Consider the following 26,297-nt stretch of genomic DNA (forward strand, 5'->3'; position numbering starts at 1 on the left):
TTTAAGAAAACAAACAATATACTAACGTACCTACGTATCTGGAAGAGATAAATAAGGGAAAAAAAGTCAAGAAATAAAAAAAAGACACTAGAAAGATGCGGGTGTTTTTGACAGGTGGAGGGTATAATACAGTTTGTGTTAATTCATTAGTAGAAAATTAAATGCAAGGTATTAAATAATAACAGAACAGAAAAACACTGAATGGGCTGCTTGCACCAAGTTCTGTGACGTATACTGTATGCTCTTCAGACTGAAGAGAAAGTAAACAGTTAACCAGAAGCCCAATTAATTAAGCTATCAGTCTCTAATCAGTAAATTGCTTGAAATGACTGTCAGCAGGCTCAGGTGTGCTTTACGGTTTAAAAAACACACACCATTGCTTCTTGGACAAATATTTGGAAAATAACATATCTATTTGGACATTTTTGAGACACCACAGAGGCTGGATTATTTAGCATACATGTTTTACAAAGATGTAATTTTACTTGTTTACACTAAGGAATCTGCTTTTCTAATAAAAATACTGAACGTCAGAACATATAGTAAATATTCCAACGGCTGTAACAACTAACACAGTGAGGCCTTCTTTGAAAAAGCGAAGAATGAGAACATGGAGGACACATCTACATACAACTATTCATATATTTGGACAAAGGTTCATTTCTAAACAGAATGTTTATTGGCCACCTAGCACAACTAGAAAACAAATTGTTCTATCTAGGCACATATGGGTGCCCAAACTCCATGTAAGCAGAAGCCTATCCCACTCTTATAAATCTTCAGTTTTCTATACCATTTTACATAGCATGTGTCCTCTAAAATGTTTACAAGGCCATTAGATATATAAAATTCCCACTCTGTGCATCTTTCAGTAAATATGATGAGGCACTGTCATGCACAAAATGGCATTTGAAAATGCATACACTTTACTGCAGTATGTGAACTCAAGTACTCAAAACACTGAGCGGTCTATCAGTATCTACAAGTGGGAATTGGCTTAAGCAATCTGTTTACAGCAAATCTTTCATGTATTTGCTAATGTATGGTGGCAACAAGACAAGAGTAGCTACTCCTCAAGACAGTGGAAGTAGTGAACAGATTATTAACAGACAGCATTCATTTTTTTGATGATGCTAGGAGTTGGAGGGTAGCATTGGAAAAGCAAACAAACAAAACCCTGCAGCACTTTGCCTAAAAGCTATGCAATGGCACAAGATTGCTGGTAAGAGGTTTGCATCAAAATACACTGCCTGGCCAAAAAAAAAGTCACCGCCTGGATTTAACTAAGCAAATAGGTATGAGCCTCCTATTGGATAATTACTGCATGGGCGATTATCTTTCAGCTGGCAACAAGTTATTTAACCCAACTGGTGCAATGAGTTGCTTCTCATTTCTTAAACAACCATGTCGAAAGACACATCTTGTGGTCATGGAATAGATGTTAGTCTGTTTGAGAAGGGTCAAATCATTGGCATGCATCAAGCAGAGAAAACATCTAAGGAGATTGCAGAAACTACTAAAATTGGGTTAAGAACTGTCCAACGCATTATTAAAAACGGGAAGGATAGTGGGGACCCATCGTCTTCGAGGAAGAAATGTGGCCGGAAAAAAATCCTGAATGATCATGATCGGCGATCACTTAAACGTTTGGTGAAATCAAATCGAAGAAAAACAACAGTAGAACTCAGGTCTATGTTTAATAGTGAGTAATGAGGTCAGCCGACTACCTGAATATACTGAATGACCAGGTTATTCCATCAATGGATTTTTTCTTCCCTGATGGCACGAGCATATTCCAAGATGACAATGCCAGGATTCATTGGGCTCAAATTGTGAAAGAGTGGTTCAGGGAGCATGAGACATCATTTTCACACATGAATTGGCCACCACAGAGTCCAGACCTTAACCCCATTGAGAATCTTTGGGATGTGCTGGAGAAGGCTTTGTGCAGCGGTCAGACTCTACCATCATCAATGCAAGATCTTGGTGAAAAATGAATGCAACACTGGATGGAACTAAATCTATGTGACATTGCAGAAGCTTATCAAAACAATGCCACAGCGAATGCGTGCCGTAATCAAAGCTAAAGGCAGTCCAATGAAATATTAGAGTGTGTGACCTTTTTTTTTTGGTGGCGACTTTTTTTTTGGCCAGGCAGTGTATCTTGGAAGCAGAAATGATCTAGTTTTAGAATGCTCTTTGTGCTGAAAGGACAACAATTAGAAATATTCCTTGCCTAAATCTAAAAAAGCAAACATTAGAATATATTGAACTTTATTTTATTTTAGTTTAAAAGTATTTAATATAGTCAGCTTTCTACTGCGCACAAACTGTCAAATACTTTCAAGTGTTGCAGTGTTTTTACAAGCATGTTTGCTTTAAAAGCCAATATTCCTTCTGAACTTATGGAGTGGGCTTTTGTATTTTGATGATTATTTAGAGGAATATCTGTTCTGTGTATATGCAGCAGCACATCATGCCTCTGGTCAGGTCAGGTTAGGGGAGGTATTATTTGCCTTCCAAGTGCAGCACAACACCACAAAACTACATTTTTCCCTGAAACAAATCTGAGGTACATGCTTAATAAAATAAAAAAAAAAAAAACAAACAAAAAAAAAACAACACAAAATTATCCTCACAATTGTATGTGAAAGAAATTTTTAAAAGAATTCTTAACTAAGCGGTGCATAAACACTGCTATGCCATAATCTCAGAATCTTAGATTTACATACTTAATTAGCCCAAATTGGGAATTTGCACATTCGCACAATCTGGGTTACCTCCTATTTGCCAATAAGCAATTTGCCCTTAAGAGGCAAGCAGTATGAAAAAATGTGCCCTGCAATGGACTGGAATTCTTAGCATCAGTGTGCAGAGGAGTTATCGTGTTTAGAAAATAAATGAACAATTAGTCAAGTTAGGAACATGTGCATTTCTAATTTTGTCCATCAGACAACAGTATTTAGTAAATGCAGAAAAAAAGAACACAGGAAGTTGTGAGGCATACTCAATGGGATATCACTGCACAAATGTTATGTGCCTTATCATCATGCACCTTTATACAAGGTATCCCTACTACTTTAAATGGATAATCTGTTCTCCTCCATACCTTTGGCAGCATCTGTGCAGATTTAGCAGTTCCATTAATGACTGGAAGAGATTCATGTCACTTAAGTATTAACAATTTATAGATTGGAAGACAATTAGAAATAAATAATTAAAAACACCTTATGGAAAAAACAATGTTCAACATATGTTTTGGTGCATATTAAACTACAGTTAAGTCTAACTGTGCGAAAAGCTTATAAGAAAAATGTGCATTTTCCATTGGTCATGATCAATACTAGAAGTGAAAAAATGATTCAGAATGAGACTACACAAAAAAAAAAACTTTCAAAGTGACAGATGACTAAATTGGAGGAGCTTCTAGTTTACAAAAAGAATTACCAAAAACAGTTATGAGAAGAAAAACCTTTAAATTAAAATAGCAAGAACTTCAATTCTACAGCTCCAAAGAGGTTCTACTTTTCATTTATTTTCATCTACTTTATTTAATAAAACCAAAAGGAAATCAATGTGTCCATACGAGGAGCACTCAGTATGTGAAATAAACCTACACAGCACCCAGCCCCCTCAAATGTACAATGCTATACTACCAGGATCCAGAAGTGCCAACCAAAAACACCACTACACTCAACCATGGGAATGGCTGCAACACAATTCTCTGTGCATAAAAGACATAACAATGGGAGTGAAAGAATTCTAGTTGTGAACAGAGTTGCTGTATACTTCATTAAACTGTGAGGACAACAACTCCAGAAGAATCTGGTTGTAAAAGACCAGCAGCCAGTTCTTCTGCATAATTAGATCAGGGGACTTCCATAGAGATGCAAGGAGAAGTTTAGCAGCTCTGGTGACCAGACATAGAAATTTATGCTAGCGCACCAACTGTGCAAAGCCTAAAAGATCAGAGTATAAAAAGAATATGACGCAGAGGCCCATTAAACGTAGCTTACAAGGGGTAAAAGTATAACCTATGCATACATTTCAACTGAGCAAATTGGTGGTTAGGGTTTTGTAACTTTTTTTTTTTTTTTTTTTTTTAAATGTCACCCCAGCAGAGAAGGGAGGATAATGTAAGATCCTGAGACCACTGAAAGACGGAGGAGGAGTTTATAGGAAGCCTTAGATAACAAGAAGTAAAGAAATGAGCCAAGTATTCTGAGAGAGAAAGAGGAGCTAACAAGTGAGAAAATATGTTCAGGTAAAGGAGATGTAAGAGAGACACCATAAACCCCAAGTGCTGAATGAAGCTTCAGACAGCAGAAGAAGGAATGCCAAAGATTATGTAATGATTCAAGGGCCGAATCACCAAAGAGATCATCCAACACACTGATGCCACATCGTCTTCAAGTGTGCAGGAAACTTGGACAGCCTGCTAGTAGCATTGCCCGATTATTTAAGATGGAGGAGTCCATATGGCATTTGGGTATGCTGCCTAACTTTTTATATTCTGTCTAATGTTAATTGTCACTATGTATAAAATATGGCCAAACAATACTGCTTTATTCAAACCTGAACAAACAAAAACAAACAAACAAATGAGTGTTGTACGTTTTGTGCTGTGTTAGGAGTGCCTAAAGCATGGTTTATTTTAAATCAAATTTGGTAACAGTTAACTACAGTTCACCCGACCAGACATTATATGCTACGGTTGCCATATTATATGAAAATATACATGATTACAGAAGAAGGTCTTTTTTATTCATCATGCAACAAGCCACCAGGGACCTTATTCAGAATTTATTTTCCCTAACCAGAGAGTTCAGGAGCATCAACATATCCAAGAATCTTTTATTCAAGATTGCTAAAGTTTCATCTTCTTTACCCAAAAAAGAAAAGCCATACAGTAAGGCATTTTTTTATTAAGGAAACAGAACCTAGTTAATTTTAGAGTTACACAAGTTAAACTTAAAAATTTTCCAGGTCAGCAAACAACTGCATCCCAGCTCATGCCAGCAGACAGCCACAGACTCCCAGCAGATTCCTGGACCAGAGTACAGTCTTGCTCAACTGTGACTGCAACTGAACTTTGTCTCTGTGTACAGAAGGACGTTTCCATGGCTTCCATAATGAAATTTTACACAAGACCTGATCTGCATTATGATTAAGGGGTTTGCTTTAGAAGGAATTTAAAAAATAAATATAAAAACAATTAATATAGGTATAATACTAGGATTCCACAAAAACAACAAGAACATGATGTTCTGAACATTAACAACCACTTTCCTTTCTGTCCTATTTTTCCCCCAGATTTTGAATACTCTATTACACAAAAGGGTTAAAATATAAAAACATTCCCCAATACAACCCCCCACCTCTTCCTCTCCTTGGCACAGAACAAGACACACGTAGCTAACAGGCCTGCAACTACTCTTCCAACCAGGACGAGGAAGTGAGCATTTCCTTTAAAATTTAGACTAGTTTTTCCATTATTTTTTGGTGTTCATCCACCTCAATTTTAGAAAAGGGCTCTTTCAAGTTGCTCTTCTTTGCAGAGCCTCCTACAAAACCCTTCTTATGTTTAACATTGCCCTTTTAGCTGCTGTGATCAATTTGGTGAATATTTACTGTACAGTAATGTCACATCTGTTCCTGAATTCCAGCTAACTTTCCATACGTCTGCAGATTTTACATTTTGTATTACAATGAATAGATGCAATTATCCCTAAGCAAGCACACATGTCTGATGTCTTGGTGGTTGCAATTACCGAACAATAAGCAGAAATGCTCAAAAAGTTTAATCTTTGTTTCAGTGAACCAATGTTAAAATGTAATCCCTATATAATTTAAATTTTAAAAGCTGCATTATATGTGCAGTATACTGTGCTTCACAGTTTTCACATCACAGATGTGCATTATTATTATCATTAACACATTTGTATTAAGAGTTTAATATCATGAAAATAATCCAAAGCAAGCAGCATGTTAAACAAATTTTCTTTTATCAAACATCACCTCTGCTCTAGAGGAGAAAGTTGTTTTGAAACTGCAACTTTTACTGCTGTTCCACTTTTAAGGATTGTCAAGAATGACTGTGATTTTATGAAGGTTGCCTACTTCCATCGTGATATCATAAGGTGTGTTTGTAGCTCTTGTGTTTCTTTTCAAAGTTTTTCTCCATATCTGTATGTTCAGAAAACCCTTAATCTGCTATTATCCCCATTCATAACCAGATGGAAAATATATTTACAGAAAGTTACAAAGTGAAACATTGCTGTCCTGTTCAGTTATTAAAGTAATATCAATCTTTCTCTTTTTGAAGTTTTCTTTTCAGTCATTTTTTTTCAAAAGAACACTAATTTACATTCATCCCCATGCCTGCATATCCTGATGCTTTTCCTAAACAGCAAAGTAAAGCTATACGAGTTCTGTCACAACAAAATATACTTGAACAGCAAAGAGGGGAAAAAACACTACTCAAGCAGCTTTCTGATCATGTCAATGTATGATCTCTCGAGCACTACAAGATGTATTAATGTCACTCCTAGAGCAACAGCAGCGTGCCAAACACACACAAGGCCGATTGTGGGTGTGCTCCAGGCAAAGTGACTGCATTGCCTCATCCACCTTGTTCCTCCACTTCCCCAGGTGCTTGTAAATCAGGGGAGTGAGTAGACAAGCCAGGAGTTAAGACTTATGACACAGGCAGACAACATCACAGGAGCCGACAGACTGATAGCTTTTCAGTCTTTTGCAAGCACAGGGTTTCTCATGCACAGTAGGTAGTTAAGTAAATGGACATTCTTCCCAGATTTTGAGGGAATTCATGATAGTCTTTTTACAAAGTAGCTATCAGGTAATCTGATTTGTGTTTTCTTTTAAATAAAATTTAGTTATGTATTTTAATACATTCTTGCATATCAAGATGTTGGAGACTGATGATGTATGGCTTGTGGAATGGACATGCAAGGAAGAATTTAACTGTGCTCTTTACACACAACAACAACACTACCCTCCCCACTTCGGCTACAGCCAGTATCCACTACTATTTATTTAATTGCTGGTTTTTGTTTTCACCACGTTTATGAGTCAGTTGTCATTATGTCACATGATTAGACAACCCTAGGGCCTGGTGAGGTATCTGGTTCTGCAACTGCCAATAAGGTGAGCCCGAGCTCAGACTAAAGTGCAAGGGTTTGTGTTGCATCTCTGATTAGGATAAAGGGGTGGTATGTTTGTGAGATTCAATACATTTTCTTAAACTACTTGTCCTTTTATGGATGGTACGGAATGATAGGGAATCACAACCATCCCGGTATAACCAAGTACAAGGCAGGAACTAACACCAGATGGCACCAAGTCAACTGTACTGAATCATTCAATTTAAGGCTGTCATATTCATAACATGGAGCATTGCATTTGAAAGTCCTAAGAGTGTAGCTATACTGGACATTAGTATGCAACATTTTTCTTTTTGATTTATTATGTTCATACAATACTTTCAAAAACAGGCTTCAAATTTTTGATTGCAAAGCTATTATCAGCACTTGTCAATGCGAAAAAGAACCATATTCTTCAGATCTAGGATAGCCTGCAAAGTCTCCTTTTCATCTACTTTGATGAGCCATCTGTTGTGTGAATCTCCTACATCTAAACTCCTGCTGATGAAGCATTTGAATATTGATTTATGTTTCATGTGGTAGAAAATTTGTGATTCTTAGCACACAGAACTGAACTGACGTGATCAAAGAGAAAGTGGAGAAGTGCTTAGTTCATTTTGCGTGTTGTCTCCTTTTGCCTGCTGCACACAATGGGGCCGCAGGAATTTCACACTAAAATATATACACAAAATTGCTTGCTACTGGTCAAACACATCACACATACCTGCCACAAACCTCACTAGGAGAGGCAGTCTTAGATAATGAAATGAGATCACACATACTTACTTCTCTCTCAGTGTTGCCAATTTTACTCACCGTCCATCAGTCTATTATTGAACTTGATTAATATAATTTAGAGCTTTAGGGGGCTACTGCCAATCTTAGCAACTTTGGGCACAAGTATGATACTGTACTTTTTTGCCCGCTCTCTTTAATATAAACTGGGGCATGGATAGGATTTATGTATTTCACAGATTATACAACTGAGCACACTGTTATATTATATTGCAATAATCACCAAGTGGTTCAAAATTATAACTTTTCCAAAGAAGCTTACATAAAAATTAAATGTACATAAAATACATTGTTACTTGCCTTCTAGTTACATAGCCTTTGGATACTACCATTACTACAAAGGTTAGATAAAATATCTATCTATCTATCTATCTAAAAAAAAAAATAGCAATCCAGCAATACTACAGCTAGTAGGATGACAGATATTGTATATATTATTACTATTATTATTATTATATACACTCTGCATTTTGTGCACATGTTGTATTGTTTTTAGCACCAAAATATACAATAGTGCAATACAAAAAAAGATTACTATGGGATGAGTAGGCCTATGATGCAGTCCAAAAGCAGAAAATGCAGTCCACACTAAAATAATGCTATCTGATTAATAATTAAAAAGCACAGAGACTATTTTGATCCACTATTCAACTTTACATTTAAACACAAGGAACTGATAATTTTTACTTCAGAATGCCTAGTCCCTCAGTCTAGTGACAAAGGGGTTGGCAAGAGCCATTAGTACATCTCTCAAAAATACTATAACTAATCCACAAACTAGCTACAGGTAAAGCTCGACCTATTGATTTAAAGCTGAGAAGGCATAACAAAAATCAATATGCTGTTTAGAAACAAATGTGCCTTAAACCTTGGATTTGATATGGTTTGTGAAATGTATGCCAGGCAGCAAAGCGCTGTATCCTTTTCCATTCACTGCTCCTAATGGACTAAACCATCAATTTTGTGAAGGCTTCTCTTTCCACAAATGAATTATAGACTAACATGCAATTGAAACACCAAAACACAGGAACATATCTCTTTTTGGTCACTATTTTACAGCGTACTGCATTAGGTTTAATAGACGAAGACCAAGCTAGATGTCCAATTTGTTAGAGCTCAAACCTGGATTCATCTTAGAGTCCACTCAGAAACACACATTCTTCCAAAAGGCCAGTTGTCAGTTAGCCTAATCTGCAAATCTTACAGAAGGGAGGAAAACTGCAGAACCCAGAGAAAAGTCCATAAACAAATTGGAAGAGCATCAGAACCCCAGAGAGACAAAGGCAGGGTCTTAATTATTTTTCCATCTACTAGAGGTGTAAGGCAACTGTGCTACACAAATATGCCACCAATATATAGAGATGCACAATAAATCTGTGACACATAGGACTGCTGCACACCATAACATGATACTTTACACCTCACCTGTTCTGTAAATGAGGTCCCAATTCACATCGCTGCATCACATGCCCACAGTCCTTCGTAAAAGGGCATACCACAGAAAGTTTATCCAACAGATTCCGAACCAGAAGGCTAGACTTTCGACATTGTTGCAAGTGTAGCTTCTGCCTGTCCACCGGGCAAAAGTCCTGTTCCTGCAGAAAGTTCTCCAGGCACTGATAACAGTATGTGTGTCCACAAGGGGTGTCTAAAGGGTCCAATAAGGGCTGCAAGCAGATGTGGCAGGTAAGTTCATCGTCTACCTCTTCTTTGTAATCATAGAGGTGATTTTCCGGGACCAAGTGGCTCTGGCCACAGTCTGGGCAAATTTGAACAGGTGTCTGTAAAGCTGGACCTTGGACCTCAGTCATTGTGGACATACTAGAGTACAGCAAATGATCCTCAGAAAATGCCTCCTATGCTCATGGTTCATTAGATCTTTCTTTAGTTCAAATCCATTAGGTTATTCTGTTTAAAAAAAAAAAAAAAATTCAAAATGCTTAAACAAACAAACTTCAATAAAAACTGAAAATCCCACCCACCCAAACACACAACTTTTTCATAATAATTAAATTTCATTACCTCTAACTAGGAACAATTACATAAAAATGTCCCAGCCCAGAATAGGATGGCCCCAACAAATTAATAATACTACCCTATAATCTGTCTCTACCATTAAGGACAAAACTTAGATCTAATAGAAATGGTTCATAGGTAAAAATAAATATATTGAAATTAAAATATAGGGAAAGTTTGGTTTATGTGAAGACAGCAAGTTTGTTCCCAAACATGAAGCTCCAGCGCAGTTTCACTCCACACATACTGAATAAATCAAACAAGCATGCATTCACATACACACACAGTTCTACCAAAGGCCTGAACTTTTGTCCTTATTGTTATAGATAAGATACACACCATTAATAGCACAGAAACAAAACAAAAAAAAAAACAGAAAGAAAATGTTTTTTTAAACCCAAAGAGGAACGCAGCCTAACGTATTCAGTCGATAGTCAGCCCGCCTCGCTAATCCCCGCTGAACACTGCCTGCCTTGTTGTGTGTGCATGGCTTTCACACAGAAAACCAACTCTCCCCAATGGCAGACTGCCAATTTACTGAAACTAAACCTCCTTACCTCAGGCAAAAGCAGCAGAACACAGGCTCCCAGCGTCTGAACCACAGGTTCCACTCAGAGGCAGACAGAAGCAAATGAGAGCACTGCTCCCTGAGTAGCACTAGCAACAGCACTTACAGTATTGTGAATGAAGGAAAAAAGAAGTAAACAATCTTAGCATCCTGAACCATGTAACTGGTGTGGTATATTTTGTCATGCTGTGGTAGAAACAAACACGTCTGCTCAATTACTTCATACATCTATGGGACACTGAGCAATTTCTCACTTATGGGCGGTAAACAACTGACATGGGTCACATATTGTGGACATATTTGGAAAAATTAAGGTAAAAACATCACTCCAGAGTACATCAGACAGCAGCCCTGAGCAAAAATGTGAGCCTAAGATTTAACTGTATTGATCACTAATTATGTGAAAAGGAATGAGCAGATAATCCCCACTTTAGACAACAATGTTTAAAAACTAATGGCAGTATTTAAAGATCACTTGGCACAGTGCATTCAAATCTTAACCAGCCACTGTGTCTCTGCAGTTTGTAAAGTACAGTACAGTTCTTTCTGTGTTTGCATGTTGTTTTCTTTGAGATGATGGAACAAAAGAGGAGCGCCCAAAGAGGTACACATCAGAATGACTGGCATCTCGTGGGGGAATTTGCCCAGTAGGTGAGGATATCCCATCTAGAATTAGTTCTTACCTTGCACCTAAACCTGCAAAAACAGGCACCACCTTTTTGCATATGGTGCCAGCTTTGGTGTATATGATGCTATTCTAGGATGACAGGACTGTACATGTACAGTTGTTCAAGCTCTACCTCCCCATAACCCTGAAACTGGATATATGTCCCATGCAGTGTTGGTCCTACAAAAGTAAAGTGAATAAAAACAATTAATGAATTGGTTGATTGACCTGGAAATTCCCTAACACATACAATAACACTGCAAGCATTTGTACGTGCGTGTGTGTGTGTGTGTGTGTGTGTGTGTGTGTGTGTGTGTGTGTGTGTGTGTGTGTGTGTGTGTGTGTCACAAAATCTAACATAGCTGGGAGGAAAGCACTAGAACCAATCAAGACTCGTACTATTGCACTGCACGTCACGTTTTTTTGTATGTGATGCACCAGGCTAAACACAGAAGAAAAAAAAATTTAAATTCACCAAGACTACAGATTTAACTTTGACCTTTTTTTCCTGTTGTTCACAGGAAACACTGACACCAGAAGATTAACATTACATTATGCAACATTAAACCAAAAAAAAGTTTTTGGGAAAGCTCAAAGATTTAATGTGTGAAGAATGCCAAATTTTAAAATGAAAACACCAAAGTCTCACAGCCTTTACCTAATGCATACACCCAACAGCCACCTTCTGTATTGTAACTGCCTAAACTACTACTCTGCAACACAGTCTCTCTCTCTCTCCTCGGTTTAACTTTCATCCTAAAAAATAATTAAAAAGAGCCAAAGGAAATGTCAGGATTGTAACAGCAACCTAATCTTCATTTAAACACTGTACAATGCAGTGTTGCAAGACTATACAACACCAGTGCCAATAGAAGTAAATGGCAGTAATAAGACAGGAAGCTTGCAGGACTCCTCAGATCAGCAGAATTTTTCCGGGTATGCCAGTTTCCTGTCACATCTATAGGATTAGCACATTAAGTTAGATGATGACTCAAAACTGGCATACAACTGGTAAACAACTGGTACTCCATCCAGAGTTTATTTCAAGCCTTGTACACATTGCTGCCTAGAGAGTTTCTGGCTACCCAAGACTCTCTAATGGACAAAGTGACCACAGAAAGATGGGAGGCGATACTAGTTCTGATATTCAATTATTCAATGAGATGGTTAGGCAGATACTGATAATGCCTCACAGTTGTCAGTTTTCTGGAGGCAAATCTCAGCCTGGTATGTATGTGGACTCTGCAAGTTCTTCCTTTGTCTGTGCAGCTTTTCTCCCATATTTTAAAAGACACTCAAATTACATTAATTAGGGACTCTAAATTGGCCAAGTATGAATGTGTTGCAGTGGTCTAGCACCCCATTCAAAGGCAGTTACTGCCTTCAACATTAGGTTTCCACTAACTACAACTTTAAAACAAACAAAAGGCATGTATTGAGCAGATTTCACAAATCAACTAACTCAACAATAATTCCGTAGTATAACTGTGGTCAATTTAATCAGGTGAGCCTAGCAGCTCTATTTATACCATGTCCCCAAATTAGGTACTAACATGTAGAGAGACAGTAATGATTCAGTCTGTGAGACATACTGTAGTAATATGATAGACTACAAAAGAAAAAGACAGGAAAAGTGCATATAACCTTCACAGTCTCCCAATCAAAAAATAATAATGCACAACAAATATCATGACTTGGTAAAAAATAAAATAGCAGAAAACCGAAGGAAATTGAATACAGAAGGAAAATGGCTGTACATCTTTCTGCTTGGACCCTGAAGCAGCTCAAGGAGAATAACTCAAACTGTGGAGGAGAAGAGAAGCAGAATTTTGCTTTTACATACTTGAATGTTTAGCAGCACTGCATAGCCAGAAGGCTTCTAACATTTTGCATGTTTACATTTGGAAAAGAAAAAAATAAATTCCTGAAACTACCATGCAATCATCATGTCTCAAAGGCAGGAACACAGTCACATATATTTAATATTTGCTTTATTCAAGTAGGCCTTAAAACTCTCATAATAGTGTTGTTAGTAACATTACTGACTGATATTTAAAAGACCCTAGGTACTGTATGTTACTTTCACGTGGTACAAGCTAACAGAGGGGAGGACGTTACTGACTGTTCAAAGAATTTATCCATGTGGTAATGGATCCTCCCTGACGTACAGACAAACAATCTGTACCACCTAGATCATGGTGCACAGAAGATAACCGCCCTTTTCACAACTGTATTATAACTAAGAAGAATATACACAACATTTAAAGACAGACTTTGTTTTAAAAAAAATAATTATGACAATTATTCATTGTGGAAAGTAACATTTAATTGGCAGTTACTAGGATTTTTTTCTGATGGAAGACTAGTGACCTGCTTTGTTCAGTTTAGGCCCAAGGAGAATCAGTGACCAGGGCTCTCTCACACACAACCACACTGGACAAATCAGAGTCACTAAACAACTTAATATACATCTTTGAGATGTGGGGGAAAGCGGAATTATTTAAACAAGCAGCAACACAGGAACATTGAGAGCATACTGAATCCTGATAAACCATGACAGTGTCTACATCTCATGTCAGTTGATCCAGTCGCAGTCTACAAACTGTATACCCTGCCTGGGTAACATTTGGTTTGCTCTGTAATTACCTCTATGCTACACAGAAAATGATCATGGTATGTGTTACGCTCTTCCATTCTCCATGTGTAGCACAACAGTGGTGCAATGGTTAGCACAGCTTTAAAAATTCTGTAGATTAGATTAGATTCAGATGGTACACTGATACACAGAAAATCTAAAGTCAAGTAAGACAGTTAGTTATCTTTCCATATCCCAAAATCCCACAGATCTCCAGATTACATTGAACTTTGGTAACTAGAAACTGGCCCCATGTAATGGAGACAATGTGTCCTTCAATGGACTGACACCCAGCACATTGTCATCCACACAACACTTCACGAACAGAGTAAACTTGGGTACATAACACAAAAACATCTGAACATCCATCATTGTCAATAAAAAAAAAAAAAAAACCAAGCAGCAGAATGAAGCCTAATTTAAAAAGAAGCATCAGAATTTCCAGTGAGCACAGACATGTGTGTCATGCTTTGTGAAACTGTTTCCATGAGTCATCAATTTTGTGATGGACAGCCACCTTTAAAGAACAGGCCAAAATGGTAAAAAGAAGGGGATCTGTGGTGTCAATACCAAAAACACAGCTATAACTTGATGTAAAAAAAGAAATATGTACCCAAACTGTTAAAACTGTAACCTTTCATCTTAATCAATTGCTTAAAATAAAACAGAACCTGAGCAGCCCAAAATGCCATTTTGTGTTTGTAAAAACATGCTTAATGTGTTTAATTTACTCTTAATTTACACAAAAAATACATTTTCTCTTAAATTGCTTTTTTTTCTACAGGTCAAGACACAAATCAATATTGACTTTGCATTTCTCTGAAAAGTCCAACTGGAAACCCACATGAACGTACTGAAGTGAGAAGGTGAAATGTCACAACTCAGAGCTCCGAATACTCAGAGTACTTGTGGACACAATGTATGCTCCCTCTCATATAGCACAGGTTGCAACAGCTGCTCTGTAAAACTTTGGATTTGAAGAGATGTCCCACCCACCCTCTCCTCAAGACCTGGCCCAATATACCTGATACTATAAGATGAGCCAAAGATGATAATGACAAATCAGCACAGTGTTTGCACAAGCAAGACAAAACATTTTATTCATGTGGCTTAAAGAAAGCTTTGTGGATGTTATAAGAATTGTAGTGTTCACACTTAACATGGATTATGATCAAAAATAAAACTTTTTTCGGTTTTGTCCTTATTTCATTTAATAGATTTTCCTCATTCTTCATAAATGCAAATGCACATACTCTTACCTTATTCTCATTTGTGTACATCACAGTGTAGGAGTTAGGGGGCACTGCAAATAAAAGATAATGAAAAACACTCTATGGGTAAATAGCCTAGGCAGAACTCACCTTGGGGGAAAATTTTTATATAATATCCAGAAATATTATATATAAAATCCTAATCCTAAAAGTGAAACGGTGACGTTTTTATGTCACGTTTTTTGTCACGCTTTAAATCGGCTTATTTTAAAACCTACATATATATGTTTGATGTCATTCTTTTCAGAATTCATCAAACTTTAATGTGATGTTGTTAGATTTTCAGATTCTTATTCCATTTTTAAATTAAAAACTAAAAAAATATCAAGAACTCACGTCTCGCGAGACAGGACTTTGTGCCAAAAGATTTAACCACGCCCAGGGCCAGAAGAGTAGGACAGCTACTGTACAGACTTTTAAATATTCGAAGTGCCGCACAAGATGCATATCACGTGGCATGGCAGCAGCTGATCAAGCACAGAGGAGGTATTAAAAAAAAAAAAAAAAAAATATTTGTTTCCCATTGTATCACCGTTTAAAAGGGGGTTTCGGAGGAGCGACTGCGTCTCCTTGGGGTGCGTTCAGCCCCCTCTTCACAACGCGAGCGGCAGAGACGCAAAGTGGATGGCGAGCAAAGCATGCAGGGGGGAACCCCCTAGTATATTTTTATATATATATATATATATATATATAAATAAAATATAAAAATCAGTATGTTATTTTTTGTACACAATAACGAATAACATCCAATTCTGCAATTAATTAAAAGATACTAGTCTTCTTCAATGCCCACCATCTCCACCGTGCTTCTGCTCAAAAGGTACCACCACCGCCTTTGTAATAAAAGTTATTATTCTCATCGTCATTTTATTAAAATATCAGCTTAAAAATAGCATTACTTCCACCAGGCTGCTAGTAATGGGTGTAGCTGCCTGTTGCGTCTTTGAGAGGATCATCTGGGAATATAATGCCATGTTGAGCAGGCTGTCATTTCTAAAACATTCATACCATAATTATCTTTCTGCGCAAATGGAACACTCCAGTCTAATCTGCCAGTGAAACTGCAGCTCCTGCCACGCCTGTACTGAACGAAGAACATGCGCATAAACAGTTCAGCCCATGGTCAAACATTCAGGCAGCGCTCAGTTTGCTAAAGAACAGGTGCATAGAAAATCCATTAACTACGTCATCGCACACTGAGAAAGATGAACAGTAACTATTTACTGTGGGCTATTGTTCAGTCTGAAGAGGGGGGTTTGCTTGCAGGCACTGTGAGGTTTAGTCTCTTTGTTCAACATTTGGGTGCCTCCTTGTTCTATCAGAAGAATAGGCATCAAACTTTAAGAAAGACTGGCATCATCTTTAAGTAACGTTATCATAACAGTGCCTCAGTTACTCTTTGCAGAGTAGATGTTGCAATAAATCTAGAAAGCACAAACAAATTAATGAGAATCATCCTCACTGAATTTGCTAAAGGATGGTTTGCTTCCACAGAATGAACGATCGAGATTTCTAAAATGAAAGTTTAATTGACTGCCTGATCCTAAGGACATCATAGAATTACACTAAGGAGAAAATTTACTAAAGTCAAATCCACTAAAGGGTACATTTACCAAAACAATCATACATTGAGTGTTGCAAGACATTTGATTGTACTTGCTCTGAGCCCATTTTCGCCAGTACAGGATCATGAGAAGGAGGATCTGATTCAGGCTAAAAGAAGTGCAAGTTAGGAACCAAGCCTACTTGGAAGACTAGTCCATCATAGGGTATTATACACGCATACATACATACTCATTGATCCACTCAACCTAGCAGCACACCTTTGGACTGTAGGAGGAAACTGAGATCCATGGAGTATATCCACATACAGGGATACAAGCAGTATTTCAAAGTCAGTAAAGACAAGCTATGGATTCCTAAGACCAATTTAAATATAAATTAAACTATATGCAATTTATTTATAAACTTTTTCTGTTGTTCTTCGAAAAACATCCTTGAGTATATATTCAACTTCTCTTTGGATCCGCCTCATAAGTTATATGTCTGTGCTTACGACACAGAATGGTCTATTACTTATGACACACAAAGTCTAATTTTGCACATAATTCCCTGTAGCTTCACTGTTGGGCTTAGAACAATTAAGTATATAAAACTAACTTAAACATACAATAGGTAATTCTAAAAATGGTTAGTATTGATTTTTTCATAAAAATGTATACATAAAACAAAAGTCTTACAATTTAAAAAAAAAAAGGTAGAATGTAATAAGGTTTTGTGTAAGTGAAAAATGCATTGGACCAACATAGCAGCAAAGCAGTACTGCTGCCTCATAGCTACAGACACCTTGATTTGATACCCATAGAATTGACAGATGAAGCAGATTAGTCAAAATATACTCCAAACGCTTGTAATTCTGTGAAGCAGATGGTACCTACCTCTTTCCGTACAATTTGGATTTACCACATACAAAAAGTTAGTAGTAATATGTGGTGGATATCAGCCAGGCATGTAATTAAATATGTCAGTGTACTCTGTACTCAGGGGCACTTCTACAAATTTCAGGCCCCATGAAAGGATCTCACATTAGGGTCCCCCATCCTGACCAAACCAACCCTGTACAATAGCTGTGCTACCACAACCACACCGCCCGAAAACCCAATCAAAGCTTTTGATAACTTTACCTATGCAGGCTGGTATCGCTCTAGCAGAGTCCGATACTTGCGAGGGCTGTCAAATTAACCAAAAAATAATGTTTGAATATTCAAATTAAAAATAAAGTAAATATTTACGTATATTTGAGCTTAGGTTTGACTAGGTGTTACTTGTTTGTATGCACTTTTTTATATGTTATTATGGTAAAGGTGGCGGCATGAAGAACAAAAGTTAGCAGGAAAAAAAGCAATACTTAGACAACTGTTGTTTAAATCTAAATGCCATCAAAATCCTGTGCAGAAACATCTGTACAGCTGTCTTGTCTTCAGTCTAGAACTGTCGGCTGGGTGAGCAAGAATTGGTTTAAGATAGTAAACCATAAACTCGGACACAAAAAGAAACTTGAATCCCCCCCAGACACAATTCTGACAGTTTGGGCAGCCCCATACACTGACAGTATACTTCATTATTATTTATATTTTGAATTTATCTGCTCACAGTACATTTGCAAAGCATGAAGCACGTATGACAATGTTGTGTGGATATCTCAGCCTTCAAATGAAAGGGGCACTTGAGAACACCTGGCCGTACTAAGTGGTGTGATCATAAAGAAATATATACAAATGTGCATTACTGCATGTAATGTGCATACAAAGCCCAGACGAAACTGAGCGGGATTGCATTTAAAAATAAATAAATAAATGCTGTCATTATTTTATTTTATTTTTCCTTGATGCCAGAAGATTATCTCTTTTGTATAATTTGTGGCACTGTGACTGGTGTTCCTGTACATGTTGCAAGTTTATTTATCACGTTTTAAAGCAACTTAAACTCTGTAAATTGACTCTGAGTATACTGTATACCAGGAATGTACTAAGTTAACAAACGTTAAAAGGTAGTCTAGTATTAAAATCAATAGCACCAAAAACATCAGTCATTCTCTATTTACTGCAATAGAGCAAATTTCTTGTGGATTACTTATTAATAAGTATAGGACTGCATGGTTTACTTAAACTGGCTTGATGGCTTCTAATTATATTTTTTTGATCTTCTGGTTGTTGAGTTAAATCAAAAAGATCCCGTAAACTGGTTTGTTTGCAACAGTTGTGGAGAATGGACTAATGATAATAAACTGGCCTTTCTCTGAAAAAAAAACTGAGTGACCAGCTGTCACCCTTCCTTCTCTTGATCAGGCTTTTCTTGCATTTATTTACAGGAAACTGGAATTTGGCTTTGAGGTTTCCATTTAAGCAAAATGATAGCACATCCAATGTTGACTAGCAAGTGTGTGGATTTTACCGATGTAAGATTCTATTGCAGGAGAAGCAGGATGAACATTTCTGGTTAAAAGAGAGAGAAGAAATACAATGTAGAGATGGCTTAATTTGCTACTTCTAGGGAAAAAAACTTTCTAAACTGTAAGTAAATTATTATTTTAAAATTTCAGTATGTGTGATTAAAGCTAAAAAAAAAAAAAAAAAGGCATGTTCCAATATTTTTGGGGTCCTTGGAATCGTCCTGTGTTACAGTACCTGTCTGTACACATGAAACTACTACTAGTGGAATGAATATTAAAAAATGCAATATGCCAAAAAAGGAGTGAATACTGCTTCATGTGCATTAGTTTCTAGACATACAAACACACAATAACATCACTGTTGTGTACAAAATCTGAATCTAAAGTATCAACAGTATCTAAAATATGACAAGGAATGAAATGCACACCTGATTGTAGTGTAGTCTACAGTCTAAGATACTGGAATGTAAAGAGTAAAGCCGCTAAATCCACTGGGCTGCTGTTTGACCTTGAGCAAGTATATGAACCTGCCAGTGCTACAATAACAGGGATACAGAAAACAAAAATTAGTACTATACACTTGTCATTTACAAAGTGCTTGGGATATCAAAATAAATAAATTTTATAATTTAAAAATCATAGTTCTTTCAAAACCACATTTACAATCATCAAATGAAATTGCACCTTTGTAACCAAGTAAATAATCGCTAAATCATAGGTTTGTCACCAAGAAACGTTCAACTCTGAGGGAAACAGCAATAAAGGTTTAGTCTGCAACATCTGGTTAATGAGATCATCTACACCAAAAAAAAAAAACAAAACCCCATAACCCACAGGGATAACAATAGACTTGATGAAAAGAACATGAAAACATGGCAATATTCTGTTTGCAAGGCAGAGACAGAACATATGCTAAAGCAGCACCATTCCAAATTACACAAAAATAAATGGATACGTAAGATTACTGGAGTCACAGACAGACAGACAGATACTTTATTGATCCCAAGGGGAAACTCACATACTCCAAGAGTAAATAAGTACACAAGTCTGATGTTAGACTAAATTAGGTGTTAAAGGAATTCACAAATTCTACCATATCCTTACCCAAAACAACACACCATTTTTATTACAAAAACTGACTTCATAAAACAATTTCTCATATTGGGTTATTGGCTATTTTTATAACATTTTCTTAATCTCCAACTGAAAAATCAAAAAGTGGATTTTTTTTTCTAAGAACTGTGCAAAGCAGTGGATTGGATTCAAATCCAAATGCCACCCAGATACGATTTGTGTGGAGTCTGCATGTTCTACTTGTAGTATATCGACAACATAACTTGGGGGAGGAGGCGGTCCCTTTTCATATTTTATATACTTGATTTTTACTTTCCAGGTACTATCAAGCAAAAGACAGACAAGGACAAAAATAATAATCCATTCTGCAGGAGACCGATAAATTCATGTTAATTTTAGCCACTTGTTTAACTCTGAGAACTTGAAGACTGAAGCTGAAGTACTCAGGTCAATAATTTTGATCACAACACTGAGCATCATCCTCAAAGAAAAAATGAGTTTCCAAAATTCCTTATCAAGGAATCAAGAAAGGATGCTACAAGTGTTTTTTTTTTTTAATTTAGTAGCACGTGAAAATGGCACATTACATACTAGATATTCATCTACATGATAAACTGAAGCAGACTAACATCCCATCCAGGGTTGGCTCCTACAATGTGTCAAAATGTATATGCAGAGCCTGAGAAGATCTAAAGTCCAATCCTGAACGCTTAAAAATAAAGGTGCCAGTGCAGTTCTTCAGAACGATGTCACAGGGGAACCATTTTTGATTCCTAAAACATGGATACTGAAAGAATTTTTATTTTGATCAGCAAAGGATGGGCGGCACGGTGGCGCAGTGGTAGCGCTGCTGCCTCGCAGTTAGGAGACCCGGGTTCGCTTCCCGGGTCCCCCCTGCGTGGAGTTTGCATGTTCTCCCCGTGTCTGCGTGGGTTTCCTCCGGGCGCTCCGGTTTCCTCCCACAGTCCAAAGACATGCAGGTTAGGTGGATTGGCGATTCTAAATTGGCCCTAGTGTGTGCTTGGTGTGTGGGTGTGTTTGTGTGTGTCCTGTGGTGGGTTGGCACCCTGCCCAGGATTGGTCCCCTGCCTTGTGCCCTGTGTTGGCTGGGATTGGCTCCAGCAGACCCCCGTGACCCTGTGTTCGGATTCAGCGGGTTGGAAAATGGATGGATGGATCAGCAAAGGGCACCATACAGTAAATAACCATGACTACACAGTAACGTTATTTGTGAAACACAAATGACTACACAGTAACGTTATTTGTGAAACACAAATGGGTCATAATTCTATACTCTCACTGAATGCAACAACGCAGGCCATGTCCATGTTTTCTTAATATGTTAGTGTCCTGCTAGGTAGCCTAACAGCATTGAAGAGTTCAGTTTTTTTCTACATATTGGGATTTTTTTTTTTCAAAGTACAAAGAACCAACTTCACATGCCCAAAAAAAAAAAAAAAACCTTTCCAGAATTAAATGTCGCATTATCAAGCGAAGGTTTAAAAAGGAACCACACATCCCAGTCAATAAAAATACAGTGCCATTGAAGAACTTTTACTTTTAAGACTGTGGCTTTACCTACCGAATGCAACTACTTAAGAAAATGGGTTGATGAATACCCGCTTCTTCTACTTTGGATAAGTTTCATTTGCACATTAAAAACACATTTAGCATTGCCATCCACAAAAAGGTGAACTTAAACATTAAACAATAGTAGGGAAACCGATATTACTTCGTGTTAGGATTCGGAGCTAGATGTCCCGCGGACACCTCGTGATGCCGTCACTTCTGCCCTTCGCTTTATGCCTGCGAACGAAAATTCCATGTGCGCAACCTCCTCAAAGGAAACGAAAAGAAAAAAAAACACATATATCGGAAATTTCATGTGAAATTTCTACATTATTCTGTCCCTATGTGCTGTGCGCCGACAATTACTACCCCCTGCCCCGTAGGGTTGTCAGAATTGTAAAAGAATTGTCCTACCTGTCCGAGTTTCCGGAAGTTGCCAAAACAAACAGAGTGACGCCTTCAACCAAAACGATCAAAAGAAAAAGGAAAACAATTGCTAAAAGCGCCACGCTTGGTTTTCTCTGAGACTGCGTTCGGAATAATTCCCACAGTCTTTCAACTCGTAGTGAAGTAGCTCACTCCAACAACAAATGTGAGCGGGTTCGTCAGCCAGTTTCAGGTGTTCTGTATGACAGGTAATCTTGTCAGGTTTCGGTGACATAGGAACTGACGTTCCAGGAAGTGCCCTTCAGGTAATGTTTTAGCAAAGAAACACCCGTCCCACTACTGAAAGGCTGTCTTCTAGTTACTTATTTTAACCCATGAGACGGCACGCGTTTTGTAAAACTGAAATGGAGACGAACGAACTGTGGTAGTTCACTGGTACAATCATTTTTTTTTATTTATTTGATTTTTAAATAAGATGTTTTTTTAATTCTTGTGAGCGTTTTATAGGTTAATTGTAAGGTTTGTGACCCCGTAATAATTTCTTTAAAATGCATGACATCCAGAGTATCTGTCCCTGTCATATTTAATTCCGGCGATATCCAGATTTTCCCTAATAATAATTTACTGGGATCAAACCTGAAAAAAAGCAACATGAAAAACATGTAAAGATTTGTTGAACGTATTGTAAATTATAAACATACATGGCAGGATTGTGAAGGTAAACCCTCCACCTGCTGTTTCCGCATAGCTTATTCGATTTTCGTTGCACATTGTAAATTAAGTTTAATTATGCCTCTGATCACGATATTAGAATTTACGTGACACCCGCCCTTTGACCGAAACCACCAATAACAGTCAGAGTGTCGGGGGCGGGGCCTTTCTCAACCCTGGACCAGGGGAGTGCCACACAATTAACTTACTTTACCACTGACAGATGTGACGGAACCTTCGAAGAGCTGTTATGGATCTGTATACAATCAGACCAGTGAATCTGAATTCATTGACACCATGAACTGGTTTAAGCGGTTTTGAAAATGGGCACAAGGATGCTCAGCACAGCACATACCTTCCACATTTCAAAGGTATGCATACTGGGTTAATCTTCCCAAGGTCATCTTGGTATGTGTCTGTACGAAATTGTCTACATCATATAACATTTTCAAATCCATTTAATCCTGTTCAAGATCACAGTGGGGCCTAACCAGGGCCAGTGCCACCATAAAGGTGAATTAGGCATTTGCCAAGTGCATAGATCATAAGCTACCAAACAGTCAGTTGGCTCACTAACAAGCTTGGCCTAGGGCGCAAAATAACCTAGCACCAGCCCTGGGCCTAAACTTATCTTGGCAGTGTGGAGCACAAGCAGGACGGAGCTTCGGAAGAGGCACCAGTCCATCACAGGGTTCAGCTTTTTTTGTGTTTTTATGTCTTGCATTGATTTGATCATTTCATATAGTGGATATTGTAATCTTGCTTACATTGTAAACCAGCTTGTAAACACTGCATGATGTCAAGGAAATAGCAACCCCTATATCAGGGGTCCTCAATCACGGTCCTGGAGGGCCACAGTGGTTGCAGGTTTTTGTTCCTATATAAAAATGGGATTAGCCACAGAAGAAGAAGAATGACTCTAAAATTAAGTGCTATGAATTAGTATACCATTGTGCATGAAAAGGTACACCTGTGTGCATGAGTGTGTCAGCAGTGGAAGGACATCCCATCTAGGGAGGGTTCCTGTATTGACCTTTCGTTTTCATGATAGACTATGACTTGTAGGGGGGGTAGCTGGTTGTCAGGGTTTCCTCACTCTGAATATATTTTATGACAGCACACTAATTATGATTACTGCACTCCTGAATGTAATCACTGACTATGCACCTGTTCTTAACAACCTCTACATCACAAAACAAGTTCAGAAAATTATTGGTTTGATCTTCAATACACTAGTGTACAGTATTCACAGCATAACAAAAAAAATAATTTTGAACTGAGTAGTAGAGTGCTTGGTTTGACCTAATTTAATTTGGAACATAAATGCTTGCAATATTGTACCTGAATTTTTGACTGAACTGTGCTTTATATACTGTTACTTGACTTATGAGCTAAAAGATATTAAAAGTAATTTTAAGAAAAATTTAAATGTCTTTATAGTAAACAGTAATAAATTGGCAGCTGTGATGAACTGTGTGACTGACATGCTGTATCTTTATTTGTGATGAGAATCTAAATCTTTTTTTTTTTTGTAATGTACTTATCCAGCAAAAAACACATGGGCACAGAGAGTATGGGCAAACTCCAAAAGACAGTAATTTTGTTGATATTTGAACCCCAAATCCTGGAGCTGTGAAATAACAACACATAACCACTTACCTTTTCCCTGTCTGAACATTTTTATAAATGAGCAAAATTTTAGACCAAATACATCTATACACTTTTTGAACTTGCTAAATTTTATTAAAAAAACAGTTAATTCAACAACTTTGTTAACCTTTAAAGTCATAAGTCAAAATACTTGGCTTGTTTTTAGGTTGTGGGAAAAAACTGAGAAACCAAAAGTAAGCCCCTGTAAACACAAAGAGCGTGTGCAGACCTCACAGAGATACTGATAGAGTTAGCATTTGAATCCAGTCTCCTGCAGCTGTTTTAAATGGATAAATATGACATTTTTGCCCATGCATCTACACTCAATAACCCATAATGACAAAGTGAAAACATTTTTTCAAAAAGGTTTGCAAGTTTATTAACTCTTCCTAGAGTTGGTCATCTGGTCAGATGGAGTAACTAGCCAAGAAGTGCCTTTGTCAACAAAGTGATTGAGAATCCAGTGGTCACTTCAACAGAGCTTCAAAAGTCTTCTGCTGAGATGGGAGAACCTGTCAGAAAGGTAACCTTCACAGCAGCACTCCATTAATTAGGCGTTTATGGTAGAATCGCTAACTGCTGCTTGGAGTTTGCCAAATGGCATTTAAAGGACTCTGAGAGCATGAGGAAAATATTCTCTTGTGTGATGAGACAGAAATTTAACTCTTTGGACAGCACTCAAAGCGCAATGTCTAGTGAAGACCAGATACTGCTCATCACCTGCCTAATACCATCTCTACAGGGTGAAGCATGGTGATGGCAGCATAATGCTATGAGAATGCTTCTCAGCGGCAGGGACAGAGCGACTGGTCAGAATCGACAGAATTATGAATGCATCCAAAAGAAGAGAGGTCCTTGAAGAAAAGCTAAGCCATAGTACTTATGACCTTAGACTGGGGCAATGGTTCACCTTTCAACATGAGAATGACCAGAAACATACATCCAAGACAATGCTGGAGGGGCTTCAGGATACGTCTCTGACTGTCCTTGCGTGTCTCAGCCAAAGCCTAGACTTAAAGCCCATAGAATATCTGTGGAGAGACCTGAAGAGGGCAGTTTACAGACACTTACATCCAATCTAATGGAAGGATCTGCCAGAAAGAATGGGATAAACTGCTCAAGTCCACCAAACCTTGTAGAGACTTGGCCAAGAAGACTCAAAACTGTAATTGCTGCCAAAGGGGCTTCTACAAAGCACTGAATTAAAGATCCAAATACAGTACATAGAGTGCATGAATGAGAAATTTCAGTTTCTGATTTTTTGAATTCGTTGTAAACCTTTCTATATATTTCTAGATATTTTCACTTTGTCGTTATAGGTTATTGAGTGTAGATTGATGAACAAAAATGTCATATTTATCCATTCAAAATTAAATCTTCAACACAAAGTGTGCAGAGACTGAACAGGTCTGAAAACCTTCTGAATCCATTGAATGAATGACTCTTCATTGCCCACCTTTGTCATTTACCTGTTGTTCATATTCAAAGAATTGATTGCTATGCCTTCTGATAAAAATAACTGTAAGAGTGCTAAGTGTGAAAGGACAAACCACAGTAATGACTGATTTGAACTCAGGCTCCTAATAAGATTTGAAACAACACAGACTGGGGCGGCACGCTGCTGCCTCGCAGTAAGGAGACCTGGATTCACTTCCCGGGTCCTTCCTGTGTGGAGTTTGCATGTTCTCCCCGTGTCTGCGTGGGTTTCCTCCGGGTGCTCCGGTTTCCTCCCACAGTCCAAAGTCATGCAGGTTAGGTGCATTGGCGATCCTAAATTTTCCCTAGTGTGTGCTTGGTGTGTGGATGTGTGTGTGTGCACGCGCTGCGGTGGGCTGGCGC

At 37.8% G+C, this 26,297-nt stretch overlaps 1 protein-coding gene across 3 annotated transcripts in view; it reads right to left on the reverse strand.

Annotated features, from left to right (window-relative positions):
- lnx2b (ligand of numb-protein X 2b) overlaps positions 1-22,374 on the reverse strand; it is a 67,696-nt gene extending 45,322 nt beyond the window's left edge. Inside the window, exons 1-3 of one of the 3 annotated variants that reach the window (XM_028815846.2) lie at positions 22,125-22,374; positions 19,496-19,603; positions 9,384-9,866 (exon numbers count right to left, since the gene is read on the reverse strand). In XM_028815846.2, coding sequence (XP_028671679.1) covers positions 9,384-9,778 — 395 coding nt within the window. In that variant the 5' untranslated portion in view covers positions 9,779-9,866; positions 19,496-19,603; positions 22,125-22,374. Of the gene's footprint in view, positions 1-9,383; positions 9,867-10,313; positions 10,457-19,495; positions 19,604-22,124 lie in introns of those variants that run through there. The other 2 variants (XM_028815845.2, XM_028815847.2) reach the window with 2 other exon arrangements.
- Positions 22,375-26,297: the final 3,923 nt, after the last annotated feature.

This window comes from Erpetoichthys calabaricus, chromosome 12 (assembly GCF_900747795.2).
Source record: "Erpetoichthys calabaricus chromosome 12, fErpCal1.3, whole genome shotgun sequence".
NCBI classification, from domain to species: domain Eukaryota; kingdom Metazoa; phylum Chordata; class Cladistia; order Polypteriformes; family Polypteridae; genus Erpetoichthys; species Erpetoichthys calabaricus.